The sequence below is a fragment of the Barbatula barbatula genome (assembly GCF_947034865.1).
Source record: "Barbatula barbatula genome assembly, chromosome: 21".
NCBI classification, from domain to species: Eukaryota; Metazoa; Chordata; class Actinopteri; order Cypriniformes; family Nemacheilidae; genus Barbatula; species Barbatula barbatula.
In genome coordinates this window covers 8,674,735-8,699,309 of record NC_136784.1, presented here as the reverse complement: position 1 = coordinate 8,699,309, position 24,575 = coordinate 8,674,735, and the positions used below count along the sequence as shown (strand labels likewise).

The 24,575-nt window shown below is 38.3% G+C and overlaps 3 protein-coding genes across 3 annotated transcripts; 2 read left to right on the top strand and 1 right to left on the bottom strand.

The window, feature by feature from the left end:
* The first annotated feature begins 549 nt into the window (after positions 1–549).
* dlx6a (distal-less homeobox 6a) lies at positions 550–2,888 on the top strand. The gene is made up of 3 exons (XM_079485363.1): positions 550–1,243; positions 1,741–1,934; positions 2,180–2,888. The coding sequence occupies exons 1-3, from the start codon at positions 937–939 to the stop codon at positions 2,417–2,419; spliced, it is 741 nt and encodes a 246-aa protein (XP_079341489.1). The 5' UTR covers positions 550–936; the 3' UTR covers positions 2,420–2,888.
* Positions 2,889–5,879: 2,991 nt separating this feature from the next.
* On the bottom strand, positions 5,880–7,793 carry dlx5a (distal-less homeobox 5a). Its single transcript, XM_079485547.1, has 3 exons — positions 7,319–7,793; positions 6,740–6,927; positions 5,880–6,459 (listed from the first exon to the last, which is right to left on the bottom strand). The coding sequence occupies exons 1-3, from the start codon at positions 7,671–7,673 to the stop codon at positions 6,148–6,150; spliced, it is 855 nt and encodes a 284-aa protein (XP_079341673.1). The 5' UTR covers positions 7,674–7,793; the 3' UTR covers positions 5,880–6,147.
* Positions 7,794–9,164: 1,371 nt separating this feature from the next.
* ago2 (argonaute RISC catalytic component 2) lies at positions 9,165–17,285 on the top strand. The gene is made up of 20 exons (XM_079484437.1): positions 9,165–9,574; positions 10,747–10,794; positions 11,607–11,787; positions 11,879–11,999; positions 12,128–12,309; positions 12,457–12,593; positions 12,679–12,813; positions 12,902–12,989; positions 13,144–13,291; positions 13,370–13,489; positions 13,582–13,704; positions 13,857–13,990; positions 14,118–14,302; positions 14,383–14,542; positions 14,699–14,789; positions 15,049–15,243; positions 16,117–16,251; positions 16,402–16,503; positions 16,634–16,833; positions 17,033–17,285. Exons 1-20 carry the CDS (start codon positions 9,550–9,552, stop codon positions 17,139–17,141), a joined length of 2,619 nt encoding a protein of 872 aa, XP_079340563.1. The 5' UTR covers positions 9,165–9,549; the 3' UTR covers positions 17,142–17,285.
* The last annotated feature ends 7,290 nt before the right edge of the window (positions 17,286–24,575 follow it).

Genomic DNA, 24,575 nt, shown 5'->3' with positions numbered 1-24,575 from the left:
GGGTATATTTACATCGCGGTTTATAATGTGATCGGGATTTGCCAAACCACAAACTGCACTCGTAATTTGCATATATTTTCAGCTGTGACTGGCTCCTGATTACTACAAGGAAGAACTGTCACTAACCCGGGCCTTTTAGTGACTGGGGCTTAATTAAACCAGACCATATCTGGGGTGTTTAAAGCTATTTATTAATACATGCGAATCCTGTACTCTCAGACAAGTGTCCACTTTTATAAGCTTTTATTATCATCACATCGCACGGTTTTACAAAATATTTGTATTCGGGTTTTTTTTTTAGATTTAGTGTGGTGCATTTCTATTCGGCTATAGTGCGTTATTTTAAATGCATGTGTACATGTATCATTCTATTGTAACATGACCGTGAAAATCTAGTATATATTCGTATTCTTATGCAACGATTCGATTTGTCAATTTTCACGGTTGCCTTCGGTTGTTGACTTATTACGATTAATTACTCGTATGGCATTGTATCAGGAGGCGTATTTCTGAATTTTGTGAATATCAAAGGGATACCCCGGCATTATTATTCTCCACATGGTTATGGCTACGGTGGGAGCTGTTAAGGTAGGTTAACTCGCTGTGAAGTCTCAGCTAACGCAGAGAACTGATGACGTTAGGTTGAATGACCAATCGGAAGGCGCTGCCCTTTGGAGACAAACCATTTTACTTGTAGTGGCTGCATCAAGTCTGGAAGCAAGGACTCAAATTTAACAGAATCCACCTTAAAATCTCTGCCTTTACTCAAGCCCACCTTCCACCATACCGCGTGAGAATTACAGGACAAAAACGCGGATAAATCGTGGAGGTAATAACGCAATAACTCCTAACCGAGGAGAGAAAGAAACAAGCACAACGAAAGGACTCATTTGGACTTCAGGGATAGGGGGAAGTGCTCTCAAAGCAGAAAATTTGATGATGACCATGACTACGATGGCTGACGGTCTGGAGGCTCAAGACTCGTCGAAATCTGCTTTCATGGAGTTTGGACAGCAATCGCACTCACAACAGAGCTCCCCGTCGATGGCCGCGAGCCATTATCCGCTTCACTGTCTCCATTCCGGGTCTCATCATCATCAGCACGACAACTCTCCGTACTCTGGCTCGAACTCCTACAACAGGTCTATACCTTACTCCTATGTCAGCCATCCCCACCACAGTCCATACCTGCCGTCCTACCACAATAACGCCACCGGAGCACAGACCAGGTTAGACGCCACAGGTAAGCTATTCAAAACTCTTCCTGGTTGCAATACGCGGTTTACAAATATTTACGCGCACATTTGACGTTTCCTGCATTATTTACCATTATTACTAAATGTCGGAATAGTCCATTTAAAAGAAGGAATTATTACAAACCACTCGGTGCGCCCTTTGTTCTCGTAGTTTTGCTTCAGATTGTCAGTGATTTCGCCTTTGTGTGCAATAACGGTGTTCTCCTCAAAATGATTTATCGTTCCGCCAGTGATTCTACCCACCACTGCAAATTATAATTAGCATCTAATTGTCTCTGTCTCGTCATGTCACTACATGCAATTTCCTAAATATGACAATGTAATGATGTTATAGAGAGCTTTGAAAAAGGGGTTAAACACCACAGATGTATTAGGCATTGCGTATTTGTGGGTCATTTAATAAAATGCTATTTTCAATTTAGAATTCCTTATGCAGTATTTCATGTTTTCTTTTGGAGTATTCACGAAACGCTGGTCTTTTCAGAACAGCAGAAAACAACAGTGATTGAAAATGGGGAAATACGTTTCAACGGAAAGGGCAAGAAGATCAGAAAACCAAGGACGATTTATTCCAGTTTGCAGCTTCAAGCATTAAATCACCGATTCCAGCAGACTCAGTACCTGGCGTTACCGGAGCGCGCGGAGCTGGCTGCGTCTCTCGGTCTCACACAGACACAGGTGACAGTCTGTCTTTACTTCATTTTGGAAATATAAAGATTAATACACGTTTTGATTGATGTGTCGTATACTGTGTTCATATTCAAATATTTTATTGTTATTAATTATTGAGCTGTTTTTATTGTAAAGAATAAATCCACCATCATAAATAAATGTAATATTGCTAGTATTTGAGTACTGCTATTATAGTAATGAATACTGCTATTTCGTATTCCAATAAAGCAATCAAATTTTTTGTTTTTCAGGTAAAGATATGGTTTCAAAACAAAAGGTCTAAATTCAAGAAGTTGTTGAAACAAGGCGGTAACCCTCATGAGAGTGACCCTCTACCCGGCTCCATCGGCCTGTCCCCGCGCTCTCCAGCCATTCCTCCAATCTGGGACGTCTCGGCCTCCTCCAAAGGAGTAAACATGTCTGCTAATAGCTATATGCCCGGCTACTCGCACTGGTACTCCTCGCCACACCAGGACGCCATGCAGAGATAGGCTGACAAGTGTGTTTTAGGCCAAACGCCTTGAAGTTGACATCCTGTTTTCGACCTGTTCACGTGCGCATATGGTAATCGATTCACGTGCGCTAGGACGTACATTGTCGACAATTTAAAATCCCTGATAGAGAACTGTACTATTAAGGGAAGAATTTGAAGAAGGAAGACCTCAGATTTAGCGAACGTGGAGCTAACTGTATGAACTCATCGTTAGCAGCTAAAAAGGATTGCTTTTAAATCGCAGTTTGACTTGTAAAACACACACATCTCCAACGTGAAATTTGGACAGGAACTGTAACGTTGTCACGCACACATGCACGCTGTTTGAGTCGTGTTTGAAAACAAACTCAAACCTGCGTAGATGTTTCTGATCATGAAAGCATTTTGGTTGTAAATATACTGTACGATTTTAGCTGTTGAAAACTTTATATGTTTTGTCATAAATGGAGTAAACCATGACTTCAAGTAACGTGTCGTGCCTTTCATTATTTGGAGAAACGGTAGACATGTCAATTGAAATCCAAGATAACACTGAATTTGAGTCCATTTTAAGCATTCAAATATTTCCATAAGATACAAATAGTATTCACAAAAGACCTGCATTTCGCACAGAGATGTAAATGATCGAATCCATGTTGCATGTAGATAAAATATACATTTTATAACGTTCAGCTACGGGTTATGGAAATATTTTTAAAGCAATAACAAGACAGCTTACCCGAGTTTGTCGTTTCTCAATGTTTTTCCTACAGAATAGAGCCGCATCTTGTCCATCTTGTCATTCTCTAGCTCAATTATTAAGGTATTGACAAAATGTTTTTCCCCTTTCTCTCTGCCTTGATCTGCGAGAGGCTGAATGCCTTTCGCCACAGGATCGATCCTGAACAAAGCATCCAGCTGCAGTCTCGTTCAATATGAAGGAGATATTTGGGACAATTTATGGGTTTTATCCAAGAGGGTTTTTTTCCATTCTCATAAATGCAGACATAATTAGGGTAATTTTTGATGTAGCCCGCTGATTACAGCGTTTTTACCGTCAAAGATAATTACCTGTAATTTTCTACCACTTTTAATACTAAAAGGCATCTTTATTTGGATTTGAAGTGGCAAAGACGAAACAAAAGATGAAATTATTCGGTTATTCATGTACAAATTGCTGAGAAGAGTGAACGCTTGGGATATTATCTAAAATTGCAACGTTGAATAGAAGAGACGAGAAGCCCCTGCAGCTGTCAAATCGTGGATGCCCCAGACGCAGAGAATGGGGCTTGATTTTCTAAAAAGAATCCCTCATCAACGGATTGGAATTGTTCATTTATGTTTGATCTCCCTATAGGAACATATATCACGAAAAATTCAAAAACATAGGCCTATTTGTTAGTTTATGGTTTAGCAATATGCACGCAGCAATGTCAACAGAATATACCCTGCTTTTGGAACATAAAACATAAAATTATTGTGAGATAAATTGTCCATGGAAGCATGTCAGCAAAATGAAATTTGTTTCGAACGGCTGGAAATGGCAGATAGACAGTCGCGGATACCGGCACAAAGCTAGTCTACTGAGATACAGCGCTAAATATGTAGGAGCACGTTAGCATTGAGTACACAGTTCGTATGTGAATGTGTGTCTGTTGTGTGCGTGCGTACGTGTGTGTGGGGGAGAGAGAGGACATGCAGTGAGAGAGAAAAAAGCGACTTGTGATAAATCCCCAATAAAAACAATTCACTGGTTTACAATTTATGCAAAAGAATCAGTGTCCTTCGAAGCATTTAATAATAATACAAATTTCCTCAACAGTTAATCCCACCCATCAACACGCCTGATCGATCAACAGCAAAACAACCTGGTTATAGAACAACACTTACCGTCGCTAAACTCTTTCTTCGGCGTGGATCTAAACCTCTGGCTTTAATATTTCAATAAAGAAACTGTTGTCCATGCGAACGGTCCTCTGTTGAGTAAGCAAATCCAGGTGTGAAAGTGTTTGCACACCCCGACACCTCTTATATATTGCCTGCAAAATTAGCCGTTATTACTGTCACTGTTTAGTGATGGTGAGCCAGGAAAAAACCTTCTGCAATCAAGAACCAGGCGCATCTTTGCAAATTATAGATAATTGTAAATGTCCAGATTATGATAATGGAGCTAATCCTGGTGGAAGTATAATTATTGTTGAGTGTTACAGTTGAGGGTGTCCAGTAAAGCTAACTGTCATTATTTATACACGGTTTGCAGAGAATTCGTTGAGTGGAAAATGTTCAGTTGGAATTTAACAAGCCTCTCAATATAATGGCATGGGATATAACTGTTTTGTGTGTGTAATAAAAAGAGAGAAAGATGGTGTGTTGGGGTTTCTGCATGTGTACGCCATGCCTGTATGTTTGTGTGTGTGGGGGGGCGACAAAATGATTAATATTACGTAGATGTACTCATGATCATGCAATGGGTTGGGCATATTTGTCACTGAGCTGGTTTCTGTCTGGTCTCACAATTAAAGCCAACAAACATTTATGTCGTTGTCTAATTGTTGTAATTGTAACCAAATTTTAGTAAACATGACAAGCCGTATGGTTTGTTCAGGAACTATGGAAATAATCCAACAGACCGAATGTAATATTATTGCGCATGAGCCGTGGACCAAAACGTATCCATATATTTTCACGCCCAGAGCCATTTTATTATGAGTCCATCGACGAGGATGTTAAATATTATTAGACGACATAATAGGCTATATATTCTTTAAACCGTTTAGTTTTTTAAGACTATAGGCCTACATGTGTAATCTTCAAAGAAACTTGAATTCAAGACGTGATGCGGTGGCTTGCTTTCAAAATGTATCGTGGCAGTACACTATAGCAATGTAAGCACTGGTTTAAAGCATTTTTAAGGAGGAGGATCTGTCAGGGTTGGGCTGTGGTCGGCAAGACTGCTTTGTCCCCACAGACATGTAGACTGCCTCCGTGCCGTCCCTTCGTTTTCTGATGTGAAGATTTGAGAGACAGCAAGGGAGAACATTGTTTGTAACCATATGAATTTTAAATCTTTTAGATATTAAGTTTTAATAACTTTAATAACTGTTTGGAATTGGCCGTTTAAATTAATAATAAGCCTAATAATAATAGTTATAATAATAATAATGCATTTTGTGATAAGGTTAAATGTTCATTGAATTGTAATTCTACTAATTGGTAATTTTACAGCATTTTAAACAAGACGGAAATATTTTTATTTTCTTCGCCATTTAATTATTAATTGCTTAGACAGCGACCCATGGTCCTATTTTTAAAATAATGGCATTGTTTTCTTTAAAACAACAATCCGATGCCATGCACTATAATAATAAAGTGGCCTTCCCATAGCCCCAGTGATAGAAAAGTCAAGCAAACATCGTGTTAGCACTGAGATCTAGAGCTACAAATCGGTGCAAATTTAACTTAAAAAATACAAAATATTTGCTAATTTAATAAAAAGCATTTATTTTGGGTCCGTTTTTTGCCACATCGTTGGATGCACGCGCTGAGGTGAAAATTCAAGGCACCATTGAAATTGTTCGGGTCCATATTGTCCATTTAAAACATTTAATAAGTCTTCCAAATGCAATAAATTACATGCACACATTTACACATATTACACGGTCTTCTATGACTGCCATAATAATACATTGCATATTCCTCAAAAATTGTTAACACCAGTCCGATATACAACAAAATAATATACAAAGTTCAGTACAACGTTCCTGATCCGAGTGCCAACGAGTGTTGTAACGTGCCGGGTGCCTGAAGGTGAGAATTCATCGCCCCGGTGGAAGAATACCACGGAGAGCTGTTGTTGTCCATAAACGCGGATGCCGCTGTGTTAATATTTTGCGGCTGATGGTGAGGTCTCTGGGGACCCTGTGAGTCCCACACCGCGGGAGACTGCGGTGAGTTACACGCCATCGGGTCACTGGAGCTGGGGCTGTGCTCTGGTGGCAACTCGCCGTTTTTCATGATCTTCTTTAGTTTCGATCTTTTATTTTGGAACCAGATTTTCACCTGTAGAAATGAACGCTAGATGAGTTACAGATGTCATTTAATTTAATAGAAAAGAAATAGACAATGCACCTGCTATATATATATATAGTAATTATATTTGTACAATGTTGAATAATAACAATAATAACAAACGTTAATTGTCTTTTCCACAAATGCACCTCACTTATATAACAATATATAACATATAACATATATATATATATAACAAATAAACAAATGTATTCTTTTAATTTTAAAGTATTATGTTAAAAATGCAAATCGAAATGACAAGTTTTCGAACCTGTGTCTGTGTGAGTCCTAGTGACGCAGCGAGCTCGGCTCTCTCTGGAAGCGCGAGGTATTGCGTGTTCTGAAACCGTCTCTGCAGAGCAGCGAGCTGAAAACTGGAATAGATCGTGCGTGGCTTTCGCACTTTCTTGGGTTTTCCGTTGACCATCCTCACTTCAGGCTCGGCTGTTTCTTTTTCTGCTGCGTGAGAGGAAATTAGATAAATAGACGGAAAAATTCTTGCTTGCATTTAGTCGTGATTCATGTCATAAAAATGTTGCTTTGTATAAAGGACACTGTGAAATCATTTCATAAATCACTACAAGCATTCTTCGATATTTGTTGTTTAGAAAAAAACTTTTTTATTATAAAAATATTATTTTTAGAATTTGTTACACATAGCATGAAATAAATCTCAATAAGTGCAACGTAGATCTACTAGGTCTAATTTTGTTACAAAACACAGACCTTAATAAAAACATCAAGTAGTAGCTACATCAACACAATTCGATTCAACTTTCAACAACATCTATAATAATACTAATAATTGTGCTTGCTATGTTTATATTTAATAACAAAAATAACAACTAACCTTGCGGACTCGGTTGTGACTGCACCCTGTTATATGTTCCCGCATATTGATGATATGCTGTAGAGTATGAGCCGTAATCAGGGTAGGACTTTGCAGGGTAATTTCCAGAAGATCCATTGACTCCGTGGTATTGGTACTGATAGGTATTAAGAGGTTTCCCATACGAGCCCGAATTTGGTGAACAATAGCCATGATGAAGTCCTCCAGCAGGGCTGTAATAGCCAGAATCCGTGGCTGTCGACTCTGGTAGGGTTGGCGATTCCTGAGATGGGTGATGCATCGTAGAGAGCTGAAAGGGGTTTTGAAAATCTGCTGGTTTAATACTCGGAATCCTTCTGTCGAATACTCCAGTCATAGTTTGGAAAAGCACAATGGCTGAGATCACGTAAAAAAGGCAGTCTAGCTCTATAGGGGTCCCGACTCTACACTAACATTGTGTGTGCAAGCGTCAAGCGTCTCTCTTGAAGACTGATTTAAACCCCGCAGCAAAGACTTGGTTAAATCCTAAATTGCTCTGTTACGCACTGCAGGGAGGATCCAGTGCCATTGGCCAAGGAGCACAGCAGACGGGAGTTACTCCCCAACTCGTTCAACCAGTTTTCAGGAGATCACAAACTTAGACAGGTATTTATGGTATGTTTACAAACACAATTAAATGGACATTTATTATTATTTATACAAGTCACTCTTTAGCTGAGACTTTAGTCTTTTTAATGCTCTAGTTCTAATAAGCAATGTTAATCAATCTTTCATAAGAGGCAATATCTGATGCCTGAATGTTTACTACAAAATACCCCCAAAGACGCAGATCCTGTTAAATTTCCAGATATTATTTTGTTTACAAAAACAAATGAGTCCTGTTACACTTCCAACGAATTTGGGTTAAATTGAATGCCTTTAAATATCAAACTGATGTATGCTTTCTGTAGTAAGCTACCATATTCGAGATCAGTCTTTAACATATTTATCATTATTTATAATTACATTAGTTTTTTATTATAGCCCGAATCTGTCATCCGTGTGTTCATGTGTGCCTAGAGATTACATTTATTAAGTAACTATTGGTGATAACAATTATATCAATATAATCATTATATCAATATAATTGTACAAAACCGTTTAAAAAAATGATTTTGAATGTTTGGTAAGGTTATATTATTGCAAAGCACAGATCAACAGCTATTTATGAAAAACGGCAATAGTGGTGAAATGGTGCCACCAAGTGGAGGTAGGCCATAATGAACATACCTATTCAATAAATGGTGGTCAAGCGTGTTGTATATACATAAGGGCAGATTTTAAGTTTCATAAATGCATAAAAAAATGCTCAAAAGCACGTCTGGGCTCAGTTTGAAAGGCCTTTAACCAATGTCGTAGATTATTTTCTGACGGAGAAAGGCTTTATTTCCCGAACCAGCATACATCGCTCATTAAAAAGCAGAACTTTAATGCACCCTTCCGGTGACTGTCAGGTCCAAACGTGCTGAACTAAGCCCACACTTTCACAATCTTTAATCTCTGAACAGCAACAAGAAAAAGAATATACCCTTAAACACAATAACATACATCTAATCTTATTTTATAAATAATCTTATTTTAATTGTTTTTTTGCAACATGTGACAACCGCCTCCATTCAAGTGACGCTATGTCTGCTTTTCCCAAAAGTTTCTGAGCTTGAACGCCCACTTATGTTAGAAATAAATAAAAAAAACTAGAAAAAAGTGAACATTTCCATGCATTAATGATATTGTATGCCGAGTAAGCGGATAATTCTAAAACAGCACATCCGTATTAGTAATGCGCCCAAACCGTTTAAAAAAACGGAAATGACGCAAGATGACCAGCAGTCTGGTTAGATTATGTACTCAATTAAATCCAATGTTCTATTAACCGGCAACAAACGCGTCAATACTGAATGAAAATAAATAACGACAGAGACGCTTAGAAACATCGCGGATAAGTCTGGTTTGTTGCCCCTGAGTTTTGAAACATTGCGCCTGTGTGAGCGTGGGGTAAATAGGCGCTCGTACTGTGATGGGGGATGGTATGGGGCATCTGAGAGCTCTCGTGCTCCGCTAACTCACCGCTCCCTTTAATCTCTCTTTTCATCTTAATACCAATGCTGTTTTAAAGTAGAAATCGTAGTTCCCGTCACCGCATGCGTTACGTGGCACCGGAAGACCAGAAAGAGTCGGCGTGCGATTGAATTTTGGTGCAGAAAGAGATCAAAATGTTTCCCACTGGAGCAGCTGGTGGTGAGTATTATTATGGTTAGCGTGCGTGCTATCGACGAATTGCTAGGCGAACGAGTTAGGTATTATATCTGGAAGTAAAAACTATATTTGACTGGTTCTTGGTTGTGCGTGGTGCTTGTTTTACAAGAACGTTTTGTTTATATTGTTAAAGGGTTGCTTTCACATGTATGTCAAGTATTTGTTTTGTAGGCCCAATGTTATTGTTAGCCAGCTAGCTAAGCTTGTTGACCTGGCTTTTGAATTCAGCATCAGCTGGTTGAATTCTGGCATGCATGCCGGTGTTTATATTGAACATGTTGTTACGATCTCACAGTTAGGGGTATTTAAGTAGTTTATCTGATATTTACGTGCTTATTTTAAGCGTTTTAACGTTGGCAGTTTGCTACCTGTTTGACTTAGCCAGCTCGCCTGGTACTGGGACGTGCTAACTAATATTTAGTCTAACGTTGTTGTTATTTATTCTAATGTAACTTGTTGCTGTCGATTTGTTACATTATTTTATTTACTTAGAAGTATATAGAAATGCAGCAGCTGTTCCTAATTCTTGGTTGACTGGTGTGTGTGGGGGGGGTTCTCTAAACATCAGATGCAAAGTTATGAGCTGAGAGTTGATGTTAAGTACAGTTTTGAAGTAGTATTATAGTTTAATGAAGATTTTATTTGTTCTAACGTGTCCTCGTGTGGTGCTTCATGAAATGAAGCTTCTTCAGTTAATTTACATGATGTTTGGGACTTTGGCAGGTTGTTGAGTTGTTTGTATGGTGATTGTGATAAGGCCTGCAGCCCAGTGGGATGGGTCCACGTCCCCAGTATCTTCCTGCAGTGATGTGTTTTCAGGGTTGATAAGATGGGCTGGGACAGTTCAGGGAATCTTTCAGCAAAGTACATCAGATACATAGAGACTCTTAGAGTTTCTCATTGAATGAATATGCACAATATGTTTAACAAAGTTGCATAATTTCTTTTTGGAAATCTGTACAACCTCTGTAACACAATATAGAACATTAGACATTTGTAAACAGTCCCTTCTTAAATGTATGGATCTTCACTTAATTGACCGTTTTAATCTGATCATAAATTGTATTTCATTATGTAAATTATTGCATATTTTATTTATCTTTATCACTCATTTCGAGATCTGTTTGAAATAAAACTGTTGCTGTATTTTATAGCTCCTGAGCCCAGTCAGGGACATCAGTCCCCGGGGTCAGATGTTTCTGGTAAGTGGCCCAGACTAAGCTAACCTGTTGAAAGCCAAGGGAATATTTACAGTACTGTAACCTAGCTGTGTTTTAGTAACCTTTAAGTGTTTACCTAAAGGTTTCTTTTAAAAGCATTTATGTTTTGAAACATTTAGCTATTGAGAGTTTTGTAAAACGGATGGATGATTCATCAAATATGTCAGTATTGCTTTATGTTCAGCTTTTTAGTTGTTGAATGGGTTAGGTACTTATGTTGATGAGGTTCTGTAAATCCATAGAAGGGTAAAGATAGATGTTTTCATGGGATGCACGTGCCTGGCCTGAAGTTAAATTCTGGTCTGTTTATTTGTATTATAACTATTTATTTTATATTTAATCTATTTTACTTTACATATTAACATTTTATTGCATATTAATGTTATCAAATTAAATTAAATCTACTCGGCAGTTATATACCACACAAAGTTTGTTTGTTGCCACTTAAACGTCTGTAAAGGGTTACATAATGTGTGGATGCTTGAGTTTATTTGGTGGTCCTCCAGCTTTAAGTATTGTTACCTCAATGTTCAGGTTTCATTCTGTCTGACTTAGGTCAAATAATAAAACAAGGTTAAGATATTTTGCCCAAAATGATCTTTATGTTGACTGAGCAAATATATGAAAGGAAATCATTGGTGTAATGGAGTAATTTTCAATCTAGTGTTATTGAAAATATTCCCTTACTGAATATCTTACAACCTTATTTTATTTTTCTTGTGATATACTTGAAGCTGTACTTATGTGTTGTGATACTAAAAAGAGACATTTTATTTATTATATCTGCCCTGCAGCTCCCCTGTCTCCTATAGCACCAGAATATGTCTTCAAACCGCCTCAAAGGCCAGACTTTGGCACGATGGGTAGGACAATCAAGCTTCAGGCCAACTTTTTTGAAATGGAAATACCCAATTTGGAAGTGTACCATTATGACGTAGACATCAAGCCTGAGAAATGCCCACGGAGAGTTAACCGGTAAACACATTTTATATAAAACCTAACATTTCAGCTTTAGCTGATTAAATGGAAGAGCATTTCTTATCTCTGATTGGTTTTTCTTTTGTAGTGAAATTGTTGAGCACATGGTCCAGCACTTTAAAACGCAGATCTTTGGCGATCGAAAACCTGTGTATGATGGGAGGAAGAATCTCTACACTGCCATGCCTTTACCCATTGGAAGAGACAAAGTATGCACTTGTAAAATGTTGGAGTCGGTCATATTCTTTCACATTACTCAAAGCTTTGTTTAAATGTGATAGGTTTATGCTTTTTAGCAGTGCCTTAAGTTACACATACTATTTCTGATTTCCTCTAGGTGGAGCTGGAGGTCACAATTCCAGGTGAGGGAAAAGACAGAAGCTTTAAAGTAGCTATCAAGTGGGTGTCCTGTGTGAGTCTGCAAGCTCTACAAGAAGCATTGTCTGGACGGCTGCCAAATATTCCCTTTGAGACCATTCAGGCTCTGGATGTTGTCATGAGACATTTGCCCTCTATGAGGTTAGTGGGTTTGTCATCTTGACCCCAAGATCTAAATTATTTATCCTCTACCTTTAGGGGACCTGATACTTTATCCTTCTGCATACAACAACCCCATGTTTCTAAATCTAGCTCCATAATACTTTTTATTGTTATCCGTGTCCGCAGGTACACCCCAGTTGGACGTTCATTTTTCACTCCCTCCGAGGGTTGCTCTAACCCCCTAGGAGGTGGAAGAGAAGTTTGGTTCGGCTTCCACCAGTCTGTTCGACCATCCCTCTGGAAAATGATGCTAAACATTGATGGTTCGTACGCAGTTACATCTGCTGGATTTAGGAACCTTTCTTGAACTTCTGCTAATGTTTTGTTTTATGAAATGTGTTTCTTTAGTGTCTGCCACTGCGTTCTACAAAGCTCAACCTGTGATTGAGTTCATGTGTGAGGTATTGGATTTTAAAAGTATCGAAGAGCAACAGAAGCCCTTAACAGACTCCCAGAGAGTGAAGTTTACTAAGGAGATTAAGGGTGATTACTCATTACAGTGATAAGTGTCACGTCCATCGGTTGCCTGTAGCTTTGTTTATTTGAACTCTGTGTTTGTTTAACATATCAGGCTTGAAGGTGGAGATCACTCACTGTGGACAGATGAAGAGGAAATATAGGGTGTGTAATGTGACCAGAAGACCAGCCAGCCATCAGACGTAAGAGTTGCAAGTTACATTTGAACTCCCTTGAAAAAGAGTTTTACTTATTTTTTTATGAATGTCATGGTGTTTTTATGAACGTGTGATCATGGCAAAACAATTTAAAGAACCTTATTTTACTGTTTCAATATTTGTATCTATTTGTCTTCAGGTTTCCCTTGCAGCAGGAGAATGGTCAGACCATCGAATGCACTGTCGCACAGTACTTCAAGGATAAATACAAACTGGTGCTGCGATACCCACATCTCCCATGTTTACAAGTTGGCCAGGAGCAGAAGCACACCTACCTTCCCCTAGAGGTTTGTCAAGACCTTTATTTTTGTTGTTGCTGTGTTTCTGGTGTCTTTTTCTGAACGGTACTGTCCTTTTCTCTTCAGGTCTGTAACATAGTTGCTGGACAGAGATGCATCAAGAAACTGACAGACAATCAGACCTCCACTATGATACGTGCCACAGCCAGGTCTGCACCTGACCGTCAAGATGAGATAAGCAAACTGGTAGGCACATCTATACAACTTGTTTGCGTTTTGAGAATATCGACAACAACCCCGGTGAACATTTTTCATGAGTGTTTTTCGTTTTGTGACAGATGAGAAGTGCCAACTTCAACACAGATCCTTATGTGCGTGAGTTTGGAGTCATGGTCAGAGACGAGATGACTGAGGTCAATGGACGGGTTCTTCAGGCACCTTCAATTCTCTATGGAGGAAGGGTAGGAACCTGTCTTAGTTTTGCCATTTGATTATATTGCATTTTCACAGATTATTGGTCATGACAGCAAAAATCATAATCTGTTGTATATATATATATTTAGTACCACTTTTTACATCTTCGTCAATTGAATATGTCTGTTTTGTATTTCAGAACAAAGCAATAGCAACTCCAGTCCAAGGTGTGTGGGACATGAGAAACAAGCAGTTCCACACAGGAATTGAGATCAAAGTGTGGGCCATCGCCTGCTTTGCCCCACAGAGGCAGTGTACAGAACTCCTTCTAAAGTAAATGCTTTAACCTGAATAGTTGTATTTCTCTCTAAGTATATGTTTGAGACCTGTTTTTTACATTTTTATATAATAAAATTTTTACTACATAAGACCATGAGGTTCTTTTTCACATTTCTCATAGGGCATTTACAGACCAGCTTCGTAAAATCTCCCGTGATGCTGGGATGCCCATTCAGGGCCAGCCATGCTTTTGCAAATACGCCCAGGGAGCAGACAGCGTGGAGCCCATGTTCAAGCACCTCAAGTACACTTACCAGGGCTTACAGTTGGTGGTGGTCATCCTACCTGGGAAGACCCCAGTTTATGGTAATTTAACCTCTCTCTGTTACGCCAGACTTGCAATAATTGTTTCTTTGTTGTAACTATCTAAATTTGAATTCTTAAAGCTGAGGTAAAGCGTGTTGGGGACACTGTTCTTGGCATGGCCACACAGTGTGTCCAGGTGAAGAATGTCCAGAAAACCACACCTCAGACCCTTTCCAACCTCTGCCTCAAGATTAATGTCAAACTGGGTGGTGTGAACAACATTCTTCTTCCACAGGGCAGGTAAGGGCTGATTTGCATCAACACTTTGACTTACTTAAACCTTAAAGGCTTGATTTACCAGTTAATCATTTTCAATAACTTTGTCTATGGATTTATCTGCGTTTTAGAAAGCAAGGTACTTTTTTTGCTGTTTTATATCCCTGTTTTGTTCTTTAGGCCCATAGTATTTCAGCAGCCAGTCATCTTTCTGGGTGCAGATGTGACTCACCCCCCAGCTGGAGATGGCAAGAAACCTTCTATTGCTGCTGTAAGTCAGACAAACTTGTGACATTTAGGTTGGGTCACATTACTGGACTGCAGTCTCGCAATCCACTGATCTGATTTCTACCAAGAAATATGAAATAAATTATGTTACTAATATCTGTTCACTAAAACCAATGAGCATTGACACAATTAGAGTGGTTTTATTTAGACTATTACGTTCTAGGTCGAAGACATTCATAAATCTCTATGCATCCAACTATAGAAGAATATCATGTTAATGTCAAGTGTCTTCTGACATTTAGGTGGTGGGCAGTATGGATGCCCACCCAAGCCGATACTGTGCCACAGTGCGAGTACAGCAGCACCGTCAGGACATAATTCAGGATCTGGCCACCATGGTGAGAGAGTTGCTCATCCAGTTCTACAAATCCACACGCTTCAAACCCACACGCATCATCTATTACAGAGACGGCATCTCCGAGGGGCAATTCAACCAGGTAAGCTACAGGCCAAGAATAGCATTTGTCTAAACCAGGGATTCCCAAAGTGTGGTGCGCGCACCCCCAGGGGTACGCGAGCTGCCACCAGGGGGCGCGCGAGAGGAAAAATGTAATGGCGATCTGTTTTTTTAAGTGGGATTTTTCCATACAATAAAAAAACATGAACAGTAAACATTTCCTTTGTAATCGCTTTTATTTTAAACAAAAAACTATAATTTATTAGTTTTTGATAGAAACGTAGAAGAAGACCGCAGCTGTCTTCTTCTACGTTTCTACACTGCTCTTATTGTCGCACTTGAAAAGTTTCAGATTGATCCTCGTTTTTATTTAGCCTAGGCCTATTTTATTTATTTCGGAGCCTATTCTCTTTAATGTTGTGGATCGTTTGTAACTTCATTGCAATGTAATTCAAGGTACCGTCATTCTAATTTCCATAACAGTTGTGTTATGATGATGATGATGCTAGCTCCACGGTCATTTAATAGGCCTGGCCTATTGCTGCAATGTTTCTTTTACGCGGCTGAAAATAACCGTGCTTTCTGTTACTGAACCTGTGTCTGTCACTCGTCCTCTTAAAAGTGGAAGCTTGTGCGTAGCTTTGTTGTATTATATTGAAATTTTGTTGATGTTATTGTCATGCGTGTTTTGTTTTTTTGCGCATGATTAAACATGAGTCTTTATATGGCGATAAAACAAATTTTTGTTGCGTTTTTTTTTTAAGTGGGGATTGGGGGTGCGCCAACCCTGTTGGGACATAGAAGGGGGTGCGCAGGAAAAAAAGTTTGGGAACCGCTGGTCTAAACCTTGCATCCTTACAGCAACCTGTAATGTACACGTCTTACTCCTCATCCTCCTATCTTGCCCACATAGGTTTTGCAGCACGAGCTGCTGGCGATCCGTGAGGCCTGCATCAAGCTGGAGAAAGATTACCAGCCTGGCATCACTTTTGTGGTTGTCCAAAAGAGACATCACACCAGACTCTTCTGCATGGACAGAAATGAACGGGTTAGTGATGTCACAGGAACTGAAGTGTCTCACTCTTGTCTTTATTTTTATTCTGTATGCTTGTATGTGACACACTGGCTTCCTGTTGAGGCCTTTTATTATTTATTGTCACTTAAAATTTGCCTTTTAAATGGGCTTTTTGTATTCAAGGTCGGAAAGAGTGGCAACATTCCTGCTGGCACCACAGTTGACACCAAAATTACTCATCCATCGGAGTTTGACTTTTACCTTTGCAGTCATGCCGGAATTCAGGTAATTGAATTGAAATATTCAGGTCATTGAATATTTCAGTCAAAGAAAGTGCATGTTAATTAGCTGTATTTCCTTTCTGTATGTCAGAGAGTTTGTGGTTTAGTTTTTCATAATTACTCAATCTCCACAGGGAACCAGTAGGCCCTCCCATTATCACGTGCTGTGGGACGACAACCATTTCACCTCTGATGAGCTGCAGGTCCTCACCTACCAGCTGTGCCACACCTACGTGCGCTGCACCCGCTCTGTCTCCATTCCCGCACCTGCTTATTACGCCCACCTGGTGGCGTTCCGTGCACGCTACCACTTGGTTGACAAAGAACACGACAGGTACTGATGGCAGAGGTTAAGCTGTTCTCGACAGTCACTTCGTGTTTGCTTTTGCCTTAAAGCAAACCTGTTATCTATCTTTAAATATCAAATCCAGAAATGTGTATTTGTTAAAACGTTTTGGAATGATTTCACTTTACATTAAAAACAAATTGGCACTAGTTTTTATTGGATGTGTGTATCTTTTTTTTCTTTGCAGCGCTGAGGGTAGCCACACATCAGGTCAGAGTAACGGCAGAGATCAACAGGCCCTAGCCAAAGCTGTTCAGATCCACCAGGACACTCTTCGCACCATGTACTTCGCCTGAACATAGCCAGAAACAAGCCCCACATCCTCTTAACATCACGGTCTGTGTGTGTGTGTGTGCGTTTTTGTGTGGGTACCTTGTTTATATAATGGGTACAAATAGAAAAAAAATGCTGTTAGGTTTCCAAATGCTATGTAGAAAGTTCTAAACACACTTTAAGATCCTCTCATGAATTTTTAGGACTGTAAGATGTGTATTCCATAATTTCTTTTTATTTGGTTTGGTGGGCAAGGGTGTGTTGTTCTGTTGTACGTGTGCATGTCAAATTAGAGGTTAACATGTTTACATAGTCAATCCAAAAATGTAAACAGTTTTTACACTGAAAGTTACTTGTGCATTGGGGGTGTGTCAGATTAGTTTTATATAGCCAAGGCTGGTGATGGAGACTAAGCAGTAGTATTTACAAACTCATCAAACCAATGGGTCAGTGTTAGTCAAGGACAAAACTGATCAGGTTAAGCGATTGTGGGGGATGCAGTTCCCACACCTTAGTTATTTATCAGCAAAGCAAGTGCACTGACAAGAAGGGGACTTCAGGACAAAAGTACTTACCCTGTTTTGTTTCATTTATGTGTGCTAATATGAATTTTATCTTGGTATCATTCAATGTTCTAGGCCGAGCTCAGTCAACCTACTGTACCTGTCCTTCACGATCGATCGGGCATTATCACATGCTCACTTTAGACAATTTTAACATTTTAAAAGAAATGCAGAATCAAGAACATTGTGGATGTGGGCATGTTGGAATTGTGGTGACAATCAGTTTTCTGGCTCTCCGTCACTTACATGAGACTGGTTCTCATCCTCCATAGATCTGAGCCAGGATTCTCTTAAATGGATATTTGTTCATACAAATCCTGTCCTGTAAAGTACTAATATCTTTGGACTCTAAGCATTTATATGATGAGATTATCTTGCATGTACGTTTTTATTTGACTGCCATGAGCATTTTTCATTTATATGTCCGCTGTGATTGTAACAACTCAAAGGTTTCGGTGGGTGGGTACATAGGTTGCTTTTCATTTTTTTCCACATCTGGTAACTCCTGGATGGAAAATGTGATCATAGTTCAAGCACCTGTTTTAATTTCGCAATTCGCCACATGAAAAAATGTATGCCAGTTTTGTGTTGGAGATTCCAGAGCCTTGTGATCTAAAAGTTGGACTGTTTACTACCGTCGCCACACTCCAGCTAGCAACGCATGCTATCAAGAAGACAGGAAGAGGATAGGGAGGGGGGGGAAGTGTTTAAGAATGATACAGCTATCAATCGCTTTGTACACAAAGACACGACAAGATCGGAGTAAAAATTCCTTACAAATTTCAAATGCACCTTAGTTTTTTACTCCGATGCTATCTCTACAGCCTAACATATTGATTTCAATGAGAAAAGTTACTTTTTTATAAGACCATTTGGGTGTTTTGTAAAGTCACTGGTTGGGCCAACAGGCAAGTGGTTGTTAGCTTTTTGTTGCATAACTTAAGAGGAACATTAGATAAGAGTAAAAAAAATTCCAAACATAGTTCAAATTGAAGCGCAATATATCGTGTACGTCTTGGTATACTGTTTTAGCGTAAACAGTATTTGCCTTCTAAAGCATATCATAATGTGTAGTGATTATGTATTGAGTGTTGTCAGTCGATCAGCTGTAGAATCCCCATATAATGCTTCAACTTGAACATTTGGGGATTTTTAACCATCTTTTTCTAACTATGCATTCTTAACCAAGAGATTTTAGTGGTTTGTTTGTGTTTATGAACTTGGAACGTTTGTTATGTAGTCAAGTTGGGTACTTTTAGTAGTGTATATAGTGCAACCCTGTACCCACTGTAGCAGTATTAGCATACAAAATACTCTATTTTTAATACCAACAATTGGATGTTCTTTATATGGTTCTCAATTATTCCTGTTAGCCAAACAAGATTACATACGTACTTGTAGTTAATGTCCTACCGTAACTGCAGCACAATGGGACATAATTGTAGGTGCTACAGTCATGAAACATCCATTTTTTAAAATCTTGTTTAACCTCACCTTTTAAGCAAGAATCTGAAGAGGTTCATGGATTCGTTTGACTTTGGATCTGCTGAAGTTTCGTACATTTTGACCCTGAAACATTTTACTTGTCTTTTCGGCCAATGCAAAACCTAACAGATATATAAAGGGGCATTGTAGTTTGTCTTCACGTACTTGAGTTATGTTATTATTATTTGGCGCTGGTCTTGCAACCCGTGAAAGTCTATGCACTTTCAAGAGCAATGGACACAGACCCTTGGCTCTGGTGGAATGGAAACCTTCATGTGGAACATATGTATGTTTTCTGGGTGCAGTTGTGTTGAAATGACTAGATGTCCTACCTCTTGTTACCTGTTACTTGTGTTATGGTAACATTACCGCACTGGTCATTTCTTCATAATTACACAAATGGGAAAGTCTTATTTTTGTCCCTCTGAAAGTTTCTTGAATTTAGTGCTGTAGACCACAGATTTGGCAACACTTGCTCTAAAATGGCATTTTTTCATTGCTTCAGATGCCATGCTGTATTTAGCTTAGATGATTTAGCATTGCCGTTGTTTTATGGAAAGAGTTTAAGCTATGTATTTAAAGCTAACCGTGAGTGAGGCAAGGTTCATGATCCAAAAGTATATAATTTGCGAATAAGTGGCTTAATGCTTTAAACATGCACCGTATGCTATAAAAATCATAAATGTGTGAATTTTAATTTGATCTGTAATTTTAAATTGCTGTGCGTTGTTGCTATATCCTTGTACACATTTGAATGTGTCTCAGCTTTTCTGTTTTTCATCGCTTTTGGTTAGAATAAGTAGTATTTATCATGTGCCGTCAGGAGTCATTGTTTAAACTACTATACATATTCTTTTGAAAAAATGTATTTTCTTTTAATTATAAAACTTTTCTCTTCATCCTCATGAACTGTTAGGTTACAGATTTCTTTTAGTAACCTACCTATTGAAATCAGCACCTTAGTTAAAGGTCTTCAACATATGCAATTTCTCGAATATGAAATATGACATGTTTTTGCACTATCAAAGGAGACGTTACAAATTTGCATGCTGATGGACAGATTTTAAGGTTAGCGTGATCTGATCACCATCAACTTTTAGAATGCAGATGTAAGAAGGTCTTACACTATGCAAACCTAGTTTTTCATCAAGAGCAGTTTCTTTTTTTGTATTGTTAATAAATTTAGAAATCGTCAGATTGTATGTAAAGTATATGCCATATACCAATTTGGAGAATTACTCTTGAGTCCCATTTCATTTTTTATTGATTGTTCTGATTTAACAGATTTGTACGGCTCAATGTCAAGAACATATTTGTATTAAAATAATTCAATTCAAATATCTGTGCTTGCATTTAAAGCAGAGGCTAAGGGTGGAGTACAGAACATGGTGCTGATTTTATACAGACATTTCTCAATTTATATAGCATCTCAGTTTTAGCTCGTAGGAGGCACATTAGGTGTTCTGATTTATGTCTGTGTCTCAGATTTTCCTTGAACCTTCAAATGATTTACCTGTCAATGTTATGCCATTACCATTACACAGACTTTAAAGGACGTCTCCTTTGTCTTTTCTAGAGAATTGTCTTTTGTTGTTTGAGTGAAGCTTGTATATTGCTTGGTCTAGTGTCTTTCCATTGCTATGTGGGGTTACGTGTCCACGTGCCTCTTTGTTTTACGTGGGTTTTAATATGTTAAACTATTGCCGAAGACAATAGCTTTTGCTGTTGGATTTGTTACACACTTGGAGTTTGGATCAAATCTGATTGGATTACCACAATTGTATTGTTAGTAATACTAAAAATACAGTAACAGCTCCAGTGAGATGCATCAAGAGCATTTGACTTCACCTATCATCGCTAGATTATGTCTTTTTAACCTTCAGAGATTATGTATTTTTAGAACTTGGCACAATGGCGTTCTGAACCAGAAGTGTAAACCTCTCTACATCAGCGGTAGTTTTGTTACTGTACTCTTTGCTTTTTACATTCTTTAGGTGGCTAGATTAGAAATGCGCTGCCTTATGGCCTGCTTGGACCCCAAGGACACAAATAAACTAAGTTTGAATGTACTTAATAGGCTTGCAAACTGGTCGGAACATTCACATCATCATTCACACTTTGTTTTATACTTGCAAACTGAAAGCAGCATTGACGCATTAGACCTAATGACGCATATTGTTTTCATGGTAAATTATCTCATCATTCATGGTTACGATGTAATAGATGAAACGATATAAAGTGGCAAAAACGCATGGGCAGTCGATTCTTAATTCACACTGGTTCAAAGATCTTTGTATCGCTGACATTTGTGGTGCTGTACTGTAAAAAGTGTAAAATATTGTGACGTTTCGTGTTTTTGACACATGTTGCTTTTATGTTCCAGACTTTCCAGCTAAAGTTGAACCCAATGGGGAGCTATAGTAAATGTCCATGTTTATATTTCAACCCAAAAGGCCAAATAATTTTTTTACCAGCAAATATTTATCAATGTTCCGGTAATCATGATATTGGTGCTTGTGTTCACCAATTACATCATTTTTTTATTACAGGTCAGTGGCCATTCAGCTAGTTTGTTCATTGGGCATGACAGCATACATACATACAATTTTCCGTTTACAAATTCCGTCATCAGAGCTCTGGTTGAAATGTTTAACATGACCAAACCGGTTGCAAAGTGTAAAAATATCTACAGAAAGTATTCTGTCATAAGCACAGTACTGTTAGGTGTCATTTTACAGGCTAATACCTTTTTATTAAACAATGAGCATGCATGTCAGATGAAAAAATGATTTATTGAGATCATCTTCATAACCTGGCTTTTTAAACCAAGTTTTAAAACTACCTCAAAACGGTGTCAGGTGCTAACATCCCTTATACATATATGTATATGTGCTCATGGCAAATAACAATAATTGTGACCAAACGACACAAGCCGATACAGTGTGTATTAAGTGTTTCGTTGTGTTGCATTTTTATAGAAGGTGTGTTGTGGATCAACATGAGGGATGTTTCAGCATTTAACAAAAATGGCATGGGACCAAAATATGACAAGTTTCCCTTTTTAAAATGTAATGATATAAAATACTCAGCTTTTAGAGGACTATAAAGTTGCAGTTTGACTTCATGCGCTGGCCTTTGTTTGATATTATATGAATGGATTCGGGCTGAGATAATTGCCAAATGAAAACATAGAGTTTGATGTTGTTTCTTCAGACTGGAGCCTTTTCTAGACCAGGTCTAGAAAGGGAGTCGATCTTTTGAACTTTGTCAATGTCAATCCCATGTCCATCACTAGCATTGTGCCATATCATGGAGAACGTACTGGACAGGAAATGTCCACCGACCACTGCTCTGTGTTTTAATATATTTAGACCACATTCTCCTATGAAGCAGCTCATCAACCTGTGTCAAAAGGTAATCATTGAGCTTTTAATGTGCTACAGTTTATACTTGATTCTTCTACTTGATTTATATCCAGTATTGCAATAAAGAGACGCTTAGCACTCATTAGGACGGATCTGGTTTATGAACTTTCCACAGGAACGGTGGGGTCAGGTCTCGGATAAGCTATTTGTATTTGTAAGATTTTAGAGTGCTGTTCATTGCAATCGGTGTGTTTTTACGTTGCTACATTTTATGAAGGGAATTCAGTTTTGATTCTATTTCTCTCAGACTCTGTTTATGGATGTTAAAATCCATTCTAATACACTGGCATTTGAGTTTCTTGAGAGACTTTGATTTGAATTAGTATGGTACAAAAGAGGTTGTATGGAAATGAAATCTAGATTCTTGTTTTCATTAGTAATCTTCGAAACGTCCAGCGTGTTTTGTTGTATGTGTGCCTTTTCAAATCTATCCCGCCCCTGACCGAGGGACTGTCCTTTTAATTTGATGCTCAGCGCCACATGAAATAATTTGTACATTTATCATGCAACCTTGAGTGAATGCTGCATAGAATGATCAGTATTTGTATTTTGCACTTTCTAAGCAGTTTAAAGGATGCCCTCTGTAATTGGGCAAACAGACTAAGAATATTTAAGACGAGGTATTTTCTGCTACAGTAGGAATTCTAAGGAACCATATGACTTGTTGGTCTTTTCGAAAATAAAGTATATAGATGTGAAGTACCTCAAAAGCCTGATAAATGCTGCATAAACTTCATTTATTGTTGTTTTGTGAACCTCATCTTTCAGACATCGCAAACAATTTTCCCTGTAGGGAGGTTTGATGGCCACACAATGTTGTGCAAGCACCTTTGAAATGAATTACTACAACCTTTTCTAAACAGTTTTCTACCACATTTAGTTGATGGCTGATACGTGTTCCAATGATGCGCCATTTAGGAGAACGCAATCCTGACATTTTTAATACATCTTGATTTACAGTCATTCAATGACATGATACAATATTTATTTTACCAGGCATAACTTAAGCATTGGCCAGTTCATCACAATTATTGGATTTGTATTGACGTCTTGTAGTCAAGTTCTGGTTGACTCAGGTATTGCCATTAAGGGCTGTATCTGTTAATGCCTCTTCCCCCAAATTCCCTCACCTATGTCTTAATGTAGCCTTAGAACTGTTTAGGGAAAGACCATGATTGAGAATATCTGGCCTTAAAATATGCACTAAAAACCACAACATGCAAGTCACTACACAACAAGGCTATACGTTTTTGCCATAAAACTACCTCCTAGGAATGTAGGAGTGTCCTGGAACAGCCAGATAGTGTCTTTTAGTTTTTGCTAAATAGTACTCCGTAAACTGACAATCATCCTCCGTTTTTTTTTATCATGCCATAGCAAATTTTAATTAGTTCTCTAAATTACACAATTCCGGGACACTCCAGTTTATTTTATATGGTTTGATTTGCTTTTTTATTTTTAAAGACAGTCTTCATGTTTGCCATGAAAGAGCCAAGCGACCAAAGTTTCTATTGGAAGGTTCTCTTGCACTCGTGGCCTCAAACCTCCCTTTCACATTAGCAATTTTTATTTTGTTTAATCTTGTGTTTGCTCCTTTATAACATGCCAAATTAAATTTGCTGTCATTCCTGTCATGGTATAGTCTTGAATTTATCATACATGTATTTTTTTGCATTCACTGCTAAGCTCCTTGTCATTGTTTCTTGTTAATGTAAGAGTGTGAGCTTTAATTTTTTTAAACACATATTACAACCAAGATATGCTGTAAACCCTGCTATGACATAATGTGAAAACGTATCATTTAATATAGCTCACTTTCGCTTGACTGTGTATTGCATCATTTAATAAAATTAATTTCATCTGACACTTGTGTGTTTCTTTATAATATGCTAGATCTACTAGCAGTGATGTTCTTGAACATGCTGGTCTCTGCTCACGTCTGGTTATACCCCTGCTGTTTTTGCACGTTTTTCCTCATTCCTGT